The sequence below is a fragment of the Lissotriton helveticus genome, chromosome 12 (genome assembly GCF_964261635.1).
Source record: "Lissotriton helveticus chromosome 12, aLisHel1.1, whole genome shotgun sequence".
Lineage (NCBI taxonomy): Eukaryota > Metazoa > Chordata > Amphibia > Caudata > Salamandridae > Lissotriton > Lissotriton helveticus.
The window spans coordinates 887,683,278-887,698,546 of NC_136073.1; the positions used below are offsets into that span (position 1 = coordinate 887,683,278).

Consider the following 15,269-nt stretch of genomic DNA (forward strand, 5'->3'; position numbering starts at 1 on the left):
AGACTTCAACAACAAGGCGACCGCGTCTTTGAGTCTGCCTCCGGCCCCTGTGAGCGAGCTGCACCCCACGCAAGACAGCCTCAGAGAAGCTACCAACGCCTGCCCCAGCCGTGCAGTTGAGCCAACCAGACTATGCCCCAGACCGCACCTCGGGTGGACTCACCTAGCATATGGTAGGCATGGGAAGCGGAGCATGGGAGTACAGCCTGCTGACGGTGAGCACGCACCTGATCATCGTCGAAGCCTGCTCCAGACACACCCGAGGCCGCACCGGCAGTTTACGTCTCGCGCGGAGTGCGAGTGAGCCAGGAAACAGCATGCAGCCTCAGGCAACTGCCACGGCCGGCGAAGTGAGCAACGCACAGCACAGACCCCTGTGTGGCCAGTGATTCGAAGAGAAGTTGCTGTCTGGGGAAATAACAGGGACCGCGTCTACAGCGCCTCCTAGTGGCCGCATGCCCGCACCGGGGATTGATATCAACAGTAGCCCACACAGTAGCAAGGTTCACTGCTAACCAGCATTAGCAACGGAGCCACAGCGCACTCCGCAATTCAGCTGTGCCCCTACCTGCCGGTGAGTGAGCATTCCGCTAACGCCGCGGCGGCCTTCAGCTCCCGACAAAGGCCCAGTGCCTCTCACCCACGCCGCTACATCCCAACGGTCTCCAGCTGGCAGTATCAGGTTGCAGCCCTGTAAACCATTACGGCACCACCTGGGGGCCGATCGGCTTCACTGCACTCACTGCGGGAGCACCTAGGTAACTCGAAAAGCCTCCCTGGCCAAGCGTCAAGAAAACCGGCTTTGCCTCCTGGCTATGTTTCACCTAGACTAACAGATGAAAACGGGATCATCCACAACTCTCCACTGCCCTTGCTCAATGGAGACTGAAGCTGCAAAACACAGCCAGTAACTGACTGCACTCAGCCACCTCGCAAGAGAAAAGCACAGGAGAGGCCTACAGCATCTCTGCCCCTATGCAGCCAGCCCAAGAGGCCTGATGAATGCATGCACGTTAAACTCGCACCTAGCAAGAAGAAACCAGGAGGCCGAGATTACCCCAGCATAGGAAGGTGCCAAGAAATGAAAGACAGCAAAGCCCTGCAGCCACGTGGTAACATCCCCAAAGTACGAGGCACTCTTCCAAGAGTCTCCTGCTCTGAAAATCCAGCACTGCCATCTAGTGGACTGTATCAAGGACTGCGGCAGATGATGCAAACAAGCCTGTGACACACCAAGGATTCACAGCAAAAGCACAGCAGCGACCGACTGCGCAGGAAGACGCAAGGAGTGAAGCAACTCCACACACCAGGACAGCACAACACTGTGCAGCAACACGCCAGGAACGCAAGAAACACGCCCAGATGGCGCCAGGTCGCCATCCAGCCCTTAAGGACAAAGAGGGACGGTGCACGCGAGAAACGCACCAGGAGTGAAGGTACTCCACACACCAGGACAGCACAGCACAAACAAAGCGCGCCGAGTGCACGTGAGCACCAGGAGTGCACGGAGAGGAGCACAGGGACCAGCGCTCACACAGAGACCAGGAGCAGGACGACGGAGCAGACGCGCAGTCCCCCAGAAGCACTGAAGCCTCACCAACAGAAAGCACGGTGACGCCTAGCGGCCACAGGCTGTCACCGTTGCCGGGAAGAAGAAAGAGGAACGAGCACCACCACGCAAAGGTACAGTGATTCCAAGACTCTCCACCAGGCAAGTGCGACACTGAGGAAGCGCGACGACCGCTGACACTGCTTCAGAGTCCCAGAAAGAAAGCAAGCACACCCAGTGAAGCAACGGGAAGTGACCTGGACACGGAGAAGCAAAAGCACAGCCATCAGCACACGAAAAGAAAAGGTCACAGGAGCGGTGGCGCAACCCTCCGGACACAGTGAAGCACCCCAGAAGCGCTGACAAAAGCGCACCACGCTAAAGCATTGCAACGGAAAAAAAACAGTGATCACACAGATCACCGGGAGCATCCAAGAAGAAAACGGAGTACTCAAAGGACACAAAAAGCCAGAAGCGCGTAAGAGGTCGCGCCAGTGAACCTGACTACACAGTCAGCACCCAGAAAACCTCTCCACACAGAAACACTGCTGAACGCAGGTTGGAGAGCACACACATCTCCACCGCCACAGCAGGCCGAAGACCACCAACAGTGTCCTCCCTCGCACTGCCTCCAGATGGAGTCGGCAGTGACCCACGACAGGCAAGAGAGGGGTCGCACACCCCACGTGGCAGGCCGCCACAGCACCATGTGTTCCAACAAACAGCGACACAAGACCGAACGTCACGTCGCCCAACAGGCGAGGGACACGTCACCGAGTGGCTAGTCCCGCCAAACACGCTAGAGCAACGGCAGAGGCTGGCGCCACAACAGCGCCGCCTCGAGGTCCAAATTCAACGCCCTCGAAGAAAAAAAGAAGTGACAGCTCTGTCACCCCGAAGACCGGATGAGCACTGGTGGGCTGAACAAGCCAACAAAGGGAAAGACCGAGGACTCACAGCCAGCCAAGGGCACACCCTGACATGCCAGACAGCCACCAAGGCGGACCGACGTCCCAGGACACAGCCCCACGGATGAACCAAACATAAGCCGCAGCAAGCGCAGTCCACGTCTCATCCCAACGCTTCCCCAGGCGACGGACCAATGTCCCAGGACACAGCCTCACGGATGAACCAAACATAAGCCGCAGCAAGCGCAGTCCACGTCTCATCCCAACGCTTCCCCAGGCGACCGTCCGTCCCCGAGCGTCGGCAGTCTGAGTCAGTCGGCACCCCTGCTCCTGTCCGCAGATGCCATGGGCGAAGACCGGCACTGAGCGCCCGCCCTCTCACCGCCTCAAGATGGAGTCGGCAGTGGCCCCACCAAGGCAAGAGAGGAACCGAACACTCTACGTGTCAAGCCGCCAACTAAGGTCAACATCAGCAAAGCGGAGGCACATGGCTGCCAAGTTCCCCCCGGACATCCCAACACTCCCACCAAGCCACCACCTGTCATCCCAAGTCATCACATGGCTGGCAACCGCCATCAGGACAGTCATCATCACCTGCGTCAAACATCGCCACTCCCAGAAGATCGGCGGACTGGAGTCCTGCACCGTCGCCACACCAGCAGGCAAAAGAAACCAGAGGCCACCTGTGAACCTGGCATACACCGAAACCGAAGCAGCAAAGGCAAGTCTTGTCCACGACTCATCCACCCGTGGGAGTTGGGCGTTGACTAAGTAACGGCTCCGCAGTGGTCCTGCAGCTGCCACCAGATGGCACACAAGCACCCCTCAGCGCAGCCCTCCTACAGTCCCGCAGCAACCCCGACAACGGGCCTCCCCAGGCGGGAGAGTAAGTAGAGACTTTCACCGACAGGTTTCCGGTCACAGCCAAGCCGTTCAACAATGACAGTCAGCCCAGCCACACCTCTGCGAACTCTCCTGTAGGACTCCATCCATCTTTATGACGCAGCCCACTACAATGAACTGTTAGAATCCACCACGGACCTTCACGGATGTCAGCAAAGTGGAAACCAGGAAAGGCAGCAAGACATATCCCCGTCAACGAACTGTCGGCACGCAGAGGACGTCTCCCAGCCAGCGGTCGTGTCCTGAGGCCCTCAGGTTAAACTACGGATGCCGGCCGAGAAGGTTTCTGCTACAAGCCAAGTCACCAATCCAGGTCTGCTGTCGTCCTGCCACCTGACTCTATAGACTGATGGACCCTGTGGTAACTAGTTAACTGTTTCTTTTATCCCCACAGGTTGGACTAGCATTTTTGTTTGTTTCTCAAATAAAGTTGGGGAGGAATGTAGTATCCTGCGAGACACGTTCTAGTGTCCCGCAGGAAGTTGTCATGCCAGCCACTCCCTCGAGGGCTGGGCACACTGCACCCTGACACCCATCCATCACGGGTGTCACGAGTGACGTGACCCCGCCAATAAAAGGGCCCGGGTGCACGTGCTCGTGGCCAGTTTACTGCACCGCAACCCCTGGTGTCTGTGTCCTTCCTTGCCATCATGTGGGCCTGAGGCCCGACACCACATCAACAAAAGGTCAGGCTACTAGTTTCAGTAACAATCCGGGCAGCGGTGCACACATGTTCTCCATGCTGGGGAAATGCATGTCCCAGCAACAGCTGTGCACACACAGTGGAAGGCAGCCAATGGGGGAAGGGGGCTGACCAGGTGGTTTTATGCAATTATGGGCAGCAGCGAAGTGTGAATGACGGAGCAGTGGATGAAGAGAGCTGAATGAGAGTCTATGTATTTATTTTTATTATGTTTTTGGGAATCATGACGCTAGAAACACTTTAGCTGCCTGCAGGCCAGCCCTAACGAGAAGGCCAGAGTGCAACTCCAGCCACAGAGAAGCTGACAGAGACAGCAGGATTCAAAAGGCAACGCACACACAAAAAAAAAACTCCAGGCTCTGGCCTAATTTTAGAATATTTCAAATGCTTCGGGCAGTCATTTGCGTCAACAGGAAACGCTTTGGTTCCCGTGAGAGCTTTTGCATCCGGAAGGAAGGCAAGAGCTGCTTTTAGCCTAGTTTTTTTTATCCCATTGTTTCCTATTTTTGATCGGGCTTGATTTCTGCCGCCGTGCGCTAGGTGGCAGTGTGGCCATACCGCATTTTACACATAAAAACGTATTAAACTGAACACTATTTCACTAGGAGAGCAGAGGGCGCCTGATGGTCGAAGCTCGCTTCGTGGCACACCGCAGACCTTCCCAGGATGATAAAAGGGTCCTATGAGAATGATTTTTCTGGATCGAAAATATACGTCTCCAGGAAACTTGATTAACGTACAACTATGCTCCAAAAGACTTCAATGTTTATTATATTCATTCTACTACCTACTTTTTTGTCGTTTGAGTGGCATTTTATTTTGGTATATTATGCCCCCCTCTGCCGGCAGCGCAAAAAAAAAAAAAGAGGGCCATATTATCAAGAAAGGGCGATACATTATCGCCGCTTTTATCGGAAGGAAACTGCCGCTAAAGCAGCGATAATGGGCTTGATAATATGCCCTTGTAAATTCCAAGAGCAGTCCAGGTTCTGGTGTTAACCTGGGCTGCTATGGGAATTCTCAAGGGCATATTATCAAGCCCATTATCGCCGCTTTAGCGGCAGTTTCCTGCTGATAAAAGCGGCGATAATGTATCGCCCTTTTTTGATAATATGGCCCAGAGTTCATTATCGTTTTTGTTTGTTTACATGAGTCTTGGGGGCGGGGCCACGGGGAAAAAAGGCACCCATAGGGAGTGGTATGCACAATTATCAATGTGCATGACTGTTTGGCCGGCCGTCTCATGCTCTCTCCAACCAGCTGCATTGCAGGGTTGGAGACAGCAAAGCACAGGCTCCCAGTCTCCCTGGGAGCCAAATCATTGGCGCTCAGGCTAATCCTGAAGCTGCTCTCATGCATGAAAGCAGCTTCAGGATTGGCTGCAGGGGAGTCTGGGAGTCTCTGCCTGTAGCAGTGTCACGAGAGGAGCAGAAGTCGGCAATGAAGCGGCTGCAGGCAAGCTCTTTTTTTAAAATCCATTTTTTGTTGTTTGTCACCCCCACCCTTCACCTCTCCTGAGACACCGGTTGCTACTGTAATATCCTCTATTTTTCGAAATTGGTTTGGAATATTTCTTGTGATGTGTTTTGAGTTTATTATTGTTGGAGTACTGCGTAAATACTTTACACACTGCCTAGAGCTTAAGCCTGTCGTCTCTGTGCCATAGCTAGCAGGAGGTTGACCACAGGGTTATTTAGTGATTTTTGTGATTCACCTGCCAATGACGGTGATTATTATTTGAGGTGGGTCCTCACCCCCCACCTAATACTCGAATTTCTGACAAAGTAAATAAGAAAAATGCATTTTTACTTAGCAATCATAGGTACGTCGTCCGCTTTTGACCAGGCTCACTGTGCAAACCTATGGTTTAAATTATTTCTTTGAGACATTCGTCTCATCTTAGTAGCTATCCTAATCCAACTATAATATCAGAGTCAAGATCCTTTTGTGTTCTGCTAATAAATATTACAATAAGATTTACATGCAAAATGGCTTTCAATAGTGTCTGTCCTGCCCTCCTTGCCATTTGTCTTTATATACAGCTGATCTCCCACAGTTTATAATAATTTATAAAGACATATCCTCCACGTTTGACTGGGAGAAAGATCAACTTATTAATGTATGCTGCTGACATAGTCCAATTTGATTTTACCCTCACTAGTATAAAAAATAAATACAAAATATTTCTGAAATACCTGGAGAATTTATGTCTTCTAATAAATGTGACAGAAATTATGATCATTGTGTTCGTTGGCAAACCTGCTCTTCTCATTCTAAATGGTCTTTTAACAATCAACCTCTTAAAACCAATACACCTACCTAGAGATGCTAATATAAAACAATTCCTCTACCAAGATGTAGGCAGCTAAAACCACAAGTTTGAGGAATTGGACTACTCGGATTCTTTAACTTTTTGGGCAGAGAGCAGTTTGATGCACTTTTGAAAGTCTGAACTGCTATGATGCTAAGACCCATACTTCATGGTTTTGAATCTTATAAAATACACAACTATCAAATAATGTGACTGATTCAAAGTGCTGCTCGGGAGCACTTTGAGTGTAAGAAGCAGTTGCTCAGGAGAAGCATTAAGGCTAGAGCAAGACATGTTGAGTGTTTTATAATCGAGGTTATTGTAAACGTATGTGTATGGGGTTATATGTTAGAATAAGTGACTCGACGTCTTTACAGGCTCTTGTTTATAATGGAATGTTTGTGTTACTCCACAAGCCCATTGTTTATCTTGCGGTAAAAATTCTGCAAATAATTAGCCTCTTACTCTAGACTTATTAAGTTTTGCCAGGAAACTGTTTATACAGTGGAGGCATGGCACTCTGCCTATTAAATCCTTTACCTGCAAATGGCTCCAGAGCGACGATAAAATTTGCCCAGGTTGTAACTCTCATGACGAAGACGAAGACCATTTTCTCTTCTTTTGTCCTGCATATCACAGACCAAGGAAGTACTGGCTGGTCCCTCTATGCAGGAACCTGGGTTTCAGGACCCATATGCATGCGTACAGAGTATTGAGAACCAGTACCCTGCCCCACATAGTTTTCGCAGTAGTGAAATGTATTATGTGTATGTGGTTGATTAGGAAAAAACTGTTAAAGGCACAAATGTTGACAATATGAATCTGTTTCCTAAAAGTATGGATTGTGCTCTCAATCAGGATTTGAAATGCTTTTCCTAACCATGAACTATTTTTTATCTTTATTATGTCCGCATCAATTTGGCAATTGTTTTTAATTATTGTATTATACAAATGTAATCGTTTTTAACGTGCTGTTTTAATGTATTTTGCATGTATCTTTTATGGTCTAAAAAGACCGAAATAAAGAATTTTTGGATTGGATTGGATTAAGTTATGACATGTGTAAGGATGGCTATAGACAAAGGATTAAAAGATATAGGAAAGTTCTTATTCTCTTAGAACGTTCCGCTGCTTTTGATACGGGGGATCATTGATTCTTCTCTCCCTGCTTGCCTCCTGTTGTGTTAAAAGTCCTGTCCTCAACTGGTTTTCCTTGTATATTTCCAGGTGCTCCTTTTTGGTCTCATGGAAAACGTTCACTGTTTTGCCCCTCTGTTTTCTCTCTTTACACTATTCCCGAATGTGCCTTTCTTTCCCACTTCTATGCAGATTCTCAGATTTTCTTCTCTTTCTCTTCCTTTTTCCCGTCTCTTCAGGCGCGTTTCTAAGCATGCATATATGATTTTTAAAACGGATGGCCTCACATTTACTTGAACCTCAGTGCTAGTAAGACAGACATTCTTTTCCTTCCTGTTTGCCTCCTCATCATCTTCTCCACCTCTGGGTTTTTTCCCCTCGTGCTGCTATTCCTTATTCCCCTTCTGCCCTTTGCTTGAGCGTTGTCTTTAATACTGCTCTCGACTTTATACCTCAAATGGCGTCGCCTGTCAAAACCTGCTGCTTTCATCTTTAAATATCATTAAACTAAAATCTTCTGTCTCTATTCCTTTCTTGAAACTTCTCTTGATAACACTCATCCTATCACGATTTAATATTTGTCCAACCTTGCATGTAGGGCTGCACAAATATTGGTTTGCTACTCCCCAATCCATTCAAAATGCTTGTGTTCCACGTCTGCTCTCTTCCAAATCAGCCCTCAAGACCTGCCACCTGCAGGCTTCAGCGTAGTCAGGAGTTACCTGTTTTCAGTTCACTGTAAATTTGGGGGTTTTGTGCATTGTGTTCAAATGCTATACCTTGCTGGCACGTTCTTACTTTTCCTCGTTAATGTCCCCCTGTGTTCTCTCTCGGTCTTCGCTTTCCACTTCTCTGAGTTCCTTGTCTGCTTCTAACCTTCCACCAGCTTCTGCTCGGTTCTGCTCACCACATCTCTGTCCTTTTATGGAACTTCCTTCCTGTATCAGTTAAAGTTGCTCCCAAACTGTGGACCTTGAAAACTATTCGAGGTGCACTTCCTTTTCATATACCATCAGATGGAACAGTGGGCAATGCCACATTTTCTTACCTTTTGTATTGGTATTATTATTTGTACAGCGCTTTGGAAAAAAGCGCTACAATACATTGAATTAATATTATATCATACACCCCGCTAGAGACAGCTCATCCATATGCTATACCAGCCTATTAGAATCCTATAACATGCTTCCCATAGTTCTCCCATATCCTGCAGCCTGTTAAAAGTCAACCTTTGTGGTAGAACCTGCTATTAAAGTTCATTTGTGCCCTACAACCTGCTAAGTACAGTACAGTTGTACCCTACAACTGCCTAGAGAGAGGGCTTGGTAACCCTGATCCTCCCCTCGGTCATGGATCGCCCCCACATTCTGTAACCGGCTGTAGACCACTTACTAACATCCTATAATTAATGATAATTCACCTGGTCCCCCCTGTCCTGCACTCCACATCGACAGCCCAGCATGGACACTCACCTGCCCGTCGTCTTTCACCATGATGTTGCTGTTGTGCCGGTCGCCGATGCCCAGGATGAAGGTTGCCACGCAGTAGCCCGCACAGGAGCGCGTGAAGAGGTCGATCGCGGCATCATAGCTACAAGGAACGAAATAGACATTCAAGAGGTCACACAAGGCTGTACGCCTACCAACGCTGCAGACCAACGGGCCAACATATAATCCAAACGAGTGATTCATGCATACCACCCCCTGTATGCGCTGTACCATCCATCAGGGACTGTCCCTATACACAGGAAATATCTGGGTCATCTCTAGAAACTGAAAATAATATCAAAATGTAACAGTTTCCATGTGAAATGCAGGAAAGGTCCAGGCAAGAAGCCATAAACATGAGCAAAACTTGAAAGTCCAACTGAGGCAGCGCTCAAGGACGCGCAGCGCAGGAAGACAGTCAGTCCCCAGCAGTCTACAGAGCTGCAAGCCTAGCCTTTACATAGCACAGCAAAGAGTTCAGTAATTTCTTTCTTAAAAGATATTCTCTGTTTAAATGTAAATAAAGTAGAAAACAAATTATTAGAATCAAATAAAAAAATTGACTACAATTAAGTTTTTAAACTTTACTTTGATCCACCTAAAATTTGGAAGATACGACACATCGGGTTCAGTCTTCAACGTGAGAGCACTATACAGATTTGTTTTTCAAAAGCTGCCCCATATCAAACGAGAAGCCTTTTGGATGTCTGCCAAAGAGACCGAGTACCTGCAGGACGAAAGAAAGAAACCAAATCTGATAGTTTATTAAGATACACCATCCAAACATTTCAAAGTATAGAGGTCTGAGGAACGGCCTATCACACGGAAGTCCTACAGGACTGAGAGCAGGAAAATAAATGTAGTAGTGTCTGGTGAAGAAAGTATGGACAGATGCCAACAAGGCTCTCTGGCAAATGTCCAGGTTCGAGCACGCTGAGCAGAGCTCTGGTGGGAGGTTGTGCCCTGAAAGAATAAAACATGGGCCATCAGAAGTGTCCTTTAACACAGTTTGGTGAGAACAATCCATCTTGACTTAGTTCTTTCCTTGACCACCTTTCTCTTCTTTTCACCGTTGAACCCAACAAAGAGTTGATCATCAGCACGGTACTCCCTGTCCCGTCAATGCCGAATCTATGGGCACGCCACAGATGCAACTGGTCTATCCTTTCCTCTACTTTAGATGGAAGAGGTAAAGTAAAGAATAGCAGGGATGTATCGATTGGCACCACTTTCAGAAGCAAGGATGCACCGGTCCGGAGAACGAGCTTGTTAAGGAAAAAGGGAGTTTATGGAGGCCGAACTGCAAAGCCCCACAGCAATAAGAAATACCTTTTCAGGGTCGAGAGCCAGCGAGTACAGCTGTGGAGAGGATCAAAGTGAGCATGCATCAGAGAGGTGAGAACCAAATCATGGTCTCACTGCCCCATAACGAAGGGAGCTTGCGAAGCCATGTTAAAGCCTTTAAAAAAACACAAATCCCATGGTCCTTGACCACACGCAAATAGGGCGCGTGCCCATATAAATCCATGGTACCTCAAAAATCCCAAAATCCATAAATACCTAAACAAATCTATAGAAAACTACTTCCTGGAAAATGAAAATACTGTCGAGTCCGCTCAGGTGTTGTGGGAAGCTTTTAAAACCGTGATCTGTGGCCAGGCCATCTCCCTAACAGCAGGTTCAACGAAAGATAGGCTTAAGGACATCTCTGATGCCGAACAAGAGATATACCATCTGAACAAGTAGTTAACTCTGATGCCACTCTGGAAGCCCTTCACTCACTCGGCCTGTACCAAGAAAAATACCAAGCTCTGGTTACCGACCGTGCCAAGATACTGGGGCAGGATAGACTGGGCCGAATCTATGATTGGGGAGACAAAGCTGGTAAATTAATTGCATGGCTTGACAGAAACGAGCAAGCTAGTAGACTAGTTCCAGAACTTCGGGGCGCCGACGGATCCCCCATAACAGAGCCTCAAGACACAGTTAATCACTTTGCTACCCACTATCACACAGTCTACAGGTCAGTGGCGCCATACACAGAAACAGACTCCTCGGAGCTTATCAGAGACATCTCTCTTCTCACACTCTCAGAGGCCGACCGTGCATTTATGGATAGTGCCTTCACCTCTGATGAAATAGCACTGGCAATTCGAACACTCCACCCGGGTAAGGCCCTTGGCCCAAATGGAATCGCAATCGAATTGTACAAGCTCCGCCCTGATAGACTCGCTCCATATTTGAAATCCATGTATGAAGATAGCCTTGAGCAAGGATCACTGCCCCCTTATCAATGAATCACCACTATTGTCACGATTTATAAGGACGGAAAGCCCAAAAAAGACTGCGCCTCCTATCGCCCCATCTCCCTCCTAAATGCGGAACCCAAAATCCTAGATAAAGTACTCGCCAATAGACTAATTAAAGTAATAGGGGAACTGGTACAACCTGACCAATCAGGGTTCATGCCAAGAACTAACACTGCTCTGAATCTGCACAGGTTGCACGGAGTGATGGGGAGGGCATCTACTATACGCGAGGATGCAGTAATAGTCTCCTTAGATGCCACCATGGCATCTGACACACCAGAATGGTCTTATGTTTTCGCCGTCCTTGCAAAGTTGGGCTTTGGTTCGGCCTTCTGTCGATGGGTGCGCCTATTATATAGCGTACCTTTGGCCCAGGTGGGTGTGAACAATAAAAAAAATGGATACATTCACGCTCAGCCGAGGAACCCGCCAGCGGTGTCCTCTCTCCCCCTTGCTATTCGCATTGGCCCTCGAGCCCCTTGCAGCATATATCCGTAAAGACGTAATGATCCGAAGAACGCGATGATCAGCGTACTGGAAAGACCGTATTTCTCTATATACGGATAACATCCTATTGTATCTCACATCCCCCAAAAGATCACTGATTGCAGTTTTCGACATCCTAGACACCTTTGGTAGATATTCCGGATACCGTGTCAACTGGCAAAAATCTCTTCTCTATGTCCTCTTCGGGAGCCCCCCCTCCAATACCCCAGAACTGCCCCATACCAATAGTTTCATAGGGGTTCAAATACCTAGGCATATTCATTTCTCTCGACCCCTCGGTCAGGTACGCACGCAACCTTGCCCCCCCCACTCCAGAGACTTAGAAGTGACACCATGCATTGGAAGACACTCCCGTTCTCATTGTTGGCATAGCTATTGTCTCCCACGCTGTGAGGCTGGATGAGACTACAAGCAATATCCATCAGGGAAGCCTGCACTGCAGGGCTCCAGGACAGAATCAAACATCTGGAGAATTCAGGTGAATATTTAAATGTGAACAAAAGGCTTATTCAGAGGCCAGCTCAGGCAGAAACAATATACTTATTATGGATCTCTAGAGTCTACAGCCATGGGCAAGTCTGAAACCTACGCTAAGAAGTTGCTGCTACAACGACTGGTGCAGACACCTTTTCTTCCAGTTATACAGTGGAATGGAGCACAGATCCAGAGGTCTGAAATCTGTAGCAGACCCCCTCCCAGATCTATTATCGCATGTCCGCTGAATTACCTGAATAGTGACCTTATATTTGGTGAGGCGCAAATAAAAGGTGCCTCGCTATCCTTTTTACCAGACCTTATCCCCACACTTCAAAGGCCATGAAAGCATATCCTGACAAGATCTACAAACATACAAGGGTCAATATGCTATCCAGTATCTGGTAGGTATATGCTTAGAGGGGGCTAAAAAGCTGCACATCTTTACTATGCTGCAGAAGGCCACAGTTTTCGAGCAGAAGCACATCAGTAACCACGCGGGAGCCATACATCAGAAGATCACCAACACTATGTAGACAAATTCTACATTGGGCAATTGCAGCAATCAAAGCAACACTGATGGATACCAATAACCCTGTCTGTTTCTGTTCTTTCACTTTGCTAGATAAATTTACACCAAGAACAGCAATCCAGGAATGAATGCAATCTCAACTGAGGGGGCACGAGAGCGATAACAGAACTACCACAAGAAATTGTGAAAAACAGACACCGTCGACATCATCATCATACGTAATGTGCATAGTGATTTAAATTACTTTGGTGGGCACCAGCCTGGTGAGGCATGGAAAGCACCTTCAGCTCAAGAAGGTGACCAACACACTCAACGCTGAATCGGTAAGCATAGCATCACACATGTCTGTGCAGAACTGAGCTTATAACACTGAATGCAGTGTCTTTCTCTTTATCCATAGTGAGGAAGAAATAGGCCACAGTCAGTTTTGACGCTGAAATCTGTAGAATAATCATCCTTTGATTTATCCAAACATTTTCCTTACGTATTCTCCAGTTCTCTTTATTATTCAATTAAATAAAAGATTTCTGTGTAAACGAGTTTTAGGAACTGAATGTGGCATTTTCAAGGAAGCATGTAATACCTGTATAATAAACAGCTCTTAGGGAAAACTTGCTCTTATGAAAGACACTGTAGACTCTTCAGACAGGATAGCTTAAAGTTCTCCGGCCCACCAGCAGAAGTGATTACCACCAAGAAGACAGTCTTTTACGTCAACAAATCTATGCATTGGAAACCACAGGCTCAAAGACATTGTACTCAAGGCTGGGGTGACTGGGATCAGCTCAGTTCCTTGGAGGAGGCAGATTCCTAATAGCAGAATGGGGAAGGACATACGTCTCAAATGGTCGTCAACAAGTGCCATTAGTAATATTCAGTTTAGCTGCATTGTCTGGGTGACTGTATTTGCAGAAATACATTGTGTTCTCTCTAGCAAACAAACTGGCAACGACAGAAAAGAGAGGGAAATAGATTCTCTACTGCAGAGTAGCAGAGCTGTAGCCACTCGCCTCAGAACTGATTCATATTTGGTTTCTTTCTAGCAATGCACATAAAGGCAATGACATCTTAATTCACCTGCTTTTTCAAAACCCACGCTCTATAAATTCAGCAGAGGGTCTACCTCTGCACCAGACGCCTCCAGCCCGAGTCAAAGTAGTGCACCGGTCCCAAGAAGGTTGCACAGCAGTCCTGAGCTCGAGTCCCCTCCAGAGTGACCGCTCCTGGACTCCATGACGACGCCTGCAGCCTCAACACGAAGTTCCCCCTAACCGTGACCAGCTCCAGTAAGGATCTCCTGACCCCCGAGGACACACCTGCCCTCACAGCCCCCACGCCCTGGGGAGCCAGACCGTTGGTGCCAAGGTGCCCTTCAACATCCCAACTTACCTCCAGAGCCACCAGTTTCCTTCATCCAGTCTCCTGGTCTGAGCCTGCAGCCTTTGTTTGAAATCTTCAGTCTCGTTTGCTTTGCACTGGGCACCCAACACTGTGTTGGCACTCTGCACCCGGTCGCCTCTGTGCCACTGAGGGTGTGTGATTGGTGCTGCCTTGTGACCCATCCAATGATGGTCCTAACCCTCGGAGATTGACCCCCAACTCCAATTTTACTCACCTGCAACTGGCACCTCCTTGCCTGGCCCAAGTCTTGATTAATTAACATTGGGCACCAGTGACCGAATCTGACCTCTGCACCCGGCTGCCCTAGTAGGTAGGTGGTGCAGTCTCTACATTTACCCGACCCTTGCCCAGTGTTGGTCCTAAAACTCAAAGACTGGAATTGTAAGTCGTGTACTTGCCTGTGAAATTACAACATTGTTCTTCCTCCATAGGTTAACATTCAACTGTCCACTTTTTATACTTAAAAGCTGTGATTTTACAAAACGTATTTTACTGCAAAAAAATAGCTTTGGTTCTAAGTAATAAACAAAAAACACAGTTGATGGACAGAATGTATAACAATGTCATACATTCACCCCAGTACAAGGATCTGGGCCTAAATCCATCGGTTTTTGCACTCCACACCACCCTGGGTTAGACACTGGCTATATGCAAATCAGCTCTGACCCTGTGCCTCATGGGAACAGTCCAGTCCGAACTACCAAGCCATGTCTTTCCCAGACCGGAATCAAGCATCCAAGGACCGGTTTCTGGCTATCAGCCTTCATTCAGCCTGGATAGCTTGACTCCAGTGGTGTGGAGAGCCTGGGACTCACGTCTGAGCATACCCAGCACACTCGGGGTGAAAATTGCAAAAAACACAGTTGATGGACAGAATGTAGAACAATGTCATACATTCACCCCAGTACAAGGATCTGGGCCTAAATCCATCGTTTTTTTGCACTCCACACCACCCTGGGTTAGACACTGGCTATAGTAATAAACATACATAAAGTAATATTTTTACAAACAGTTTTACCCAGATTTAGTCATTGAGTGTGTGTAATCA

At 47.9% G+C, this 15,269-nt stretch overlaps 1 protein-coding gene across 3 annotated transcripts in view; it reads right to left on the reverse strand.

The window, feature by feature from the left end:
- The window catches only part of LOC144799602 (phosphatidylinositol 4,5-bisphosphate 3-kinase catalytic subunit alpha isoform-like), a 308,439-nt gene that overhangs the window by 26,401 nt on the left and 266,769 nt on the right, over window positions 1–15,269 (reverse strand). For all 3 annotated transcript variants that reach the window (XM_078671001.1, XM_078670999.1, XM_078671000.1), the window contains one exon: window positions 8,984–9,101. In XM_078671001.1, the coding sequence (XP_078527127.1) occupies window positions 8,984–9,101 (118 nt within the window). The remainder of the gene's footprint in view (window positions 1–8,983; window positions 9,102–15,269) is intronic.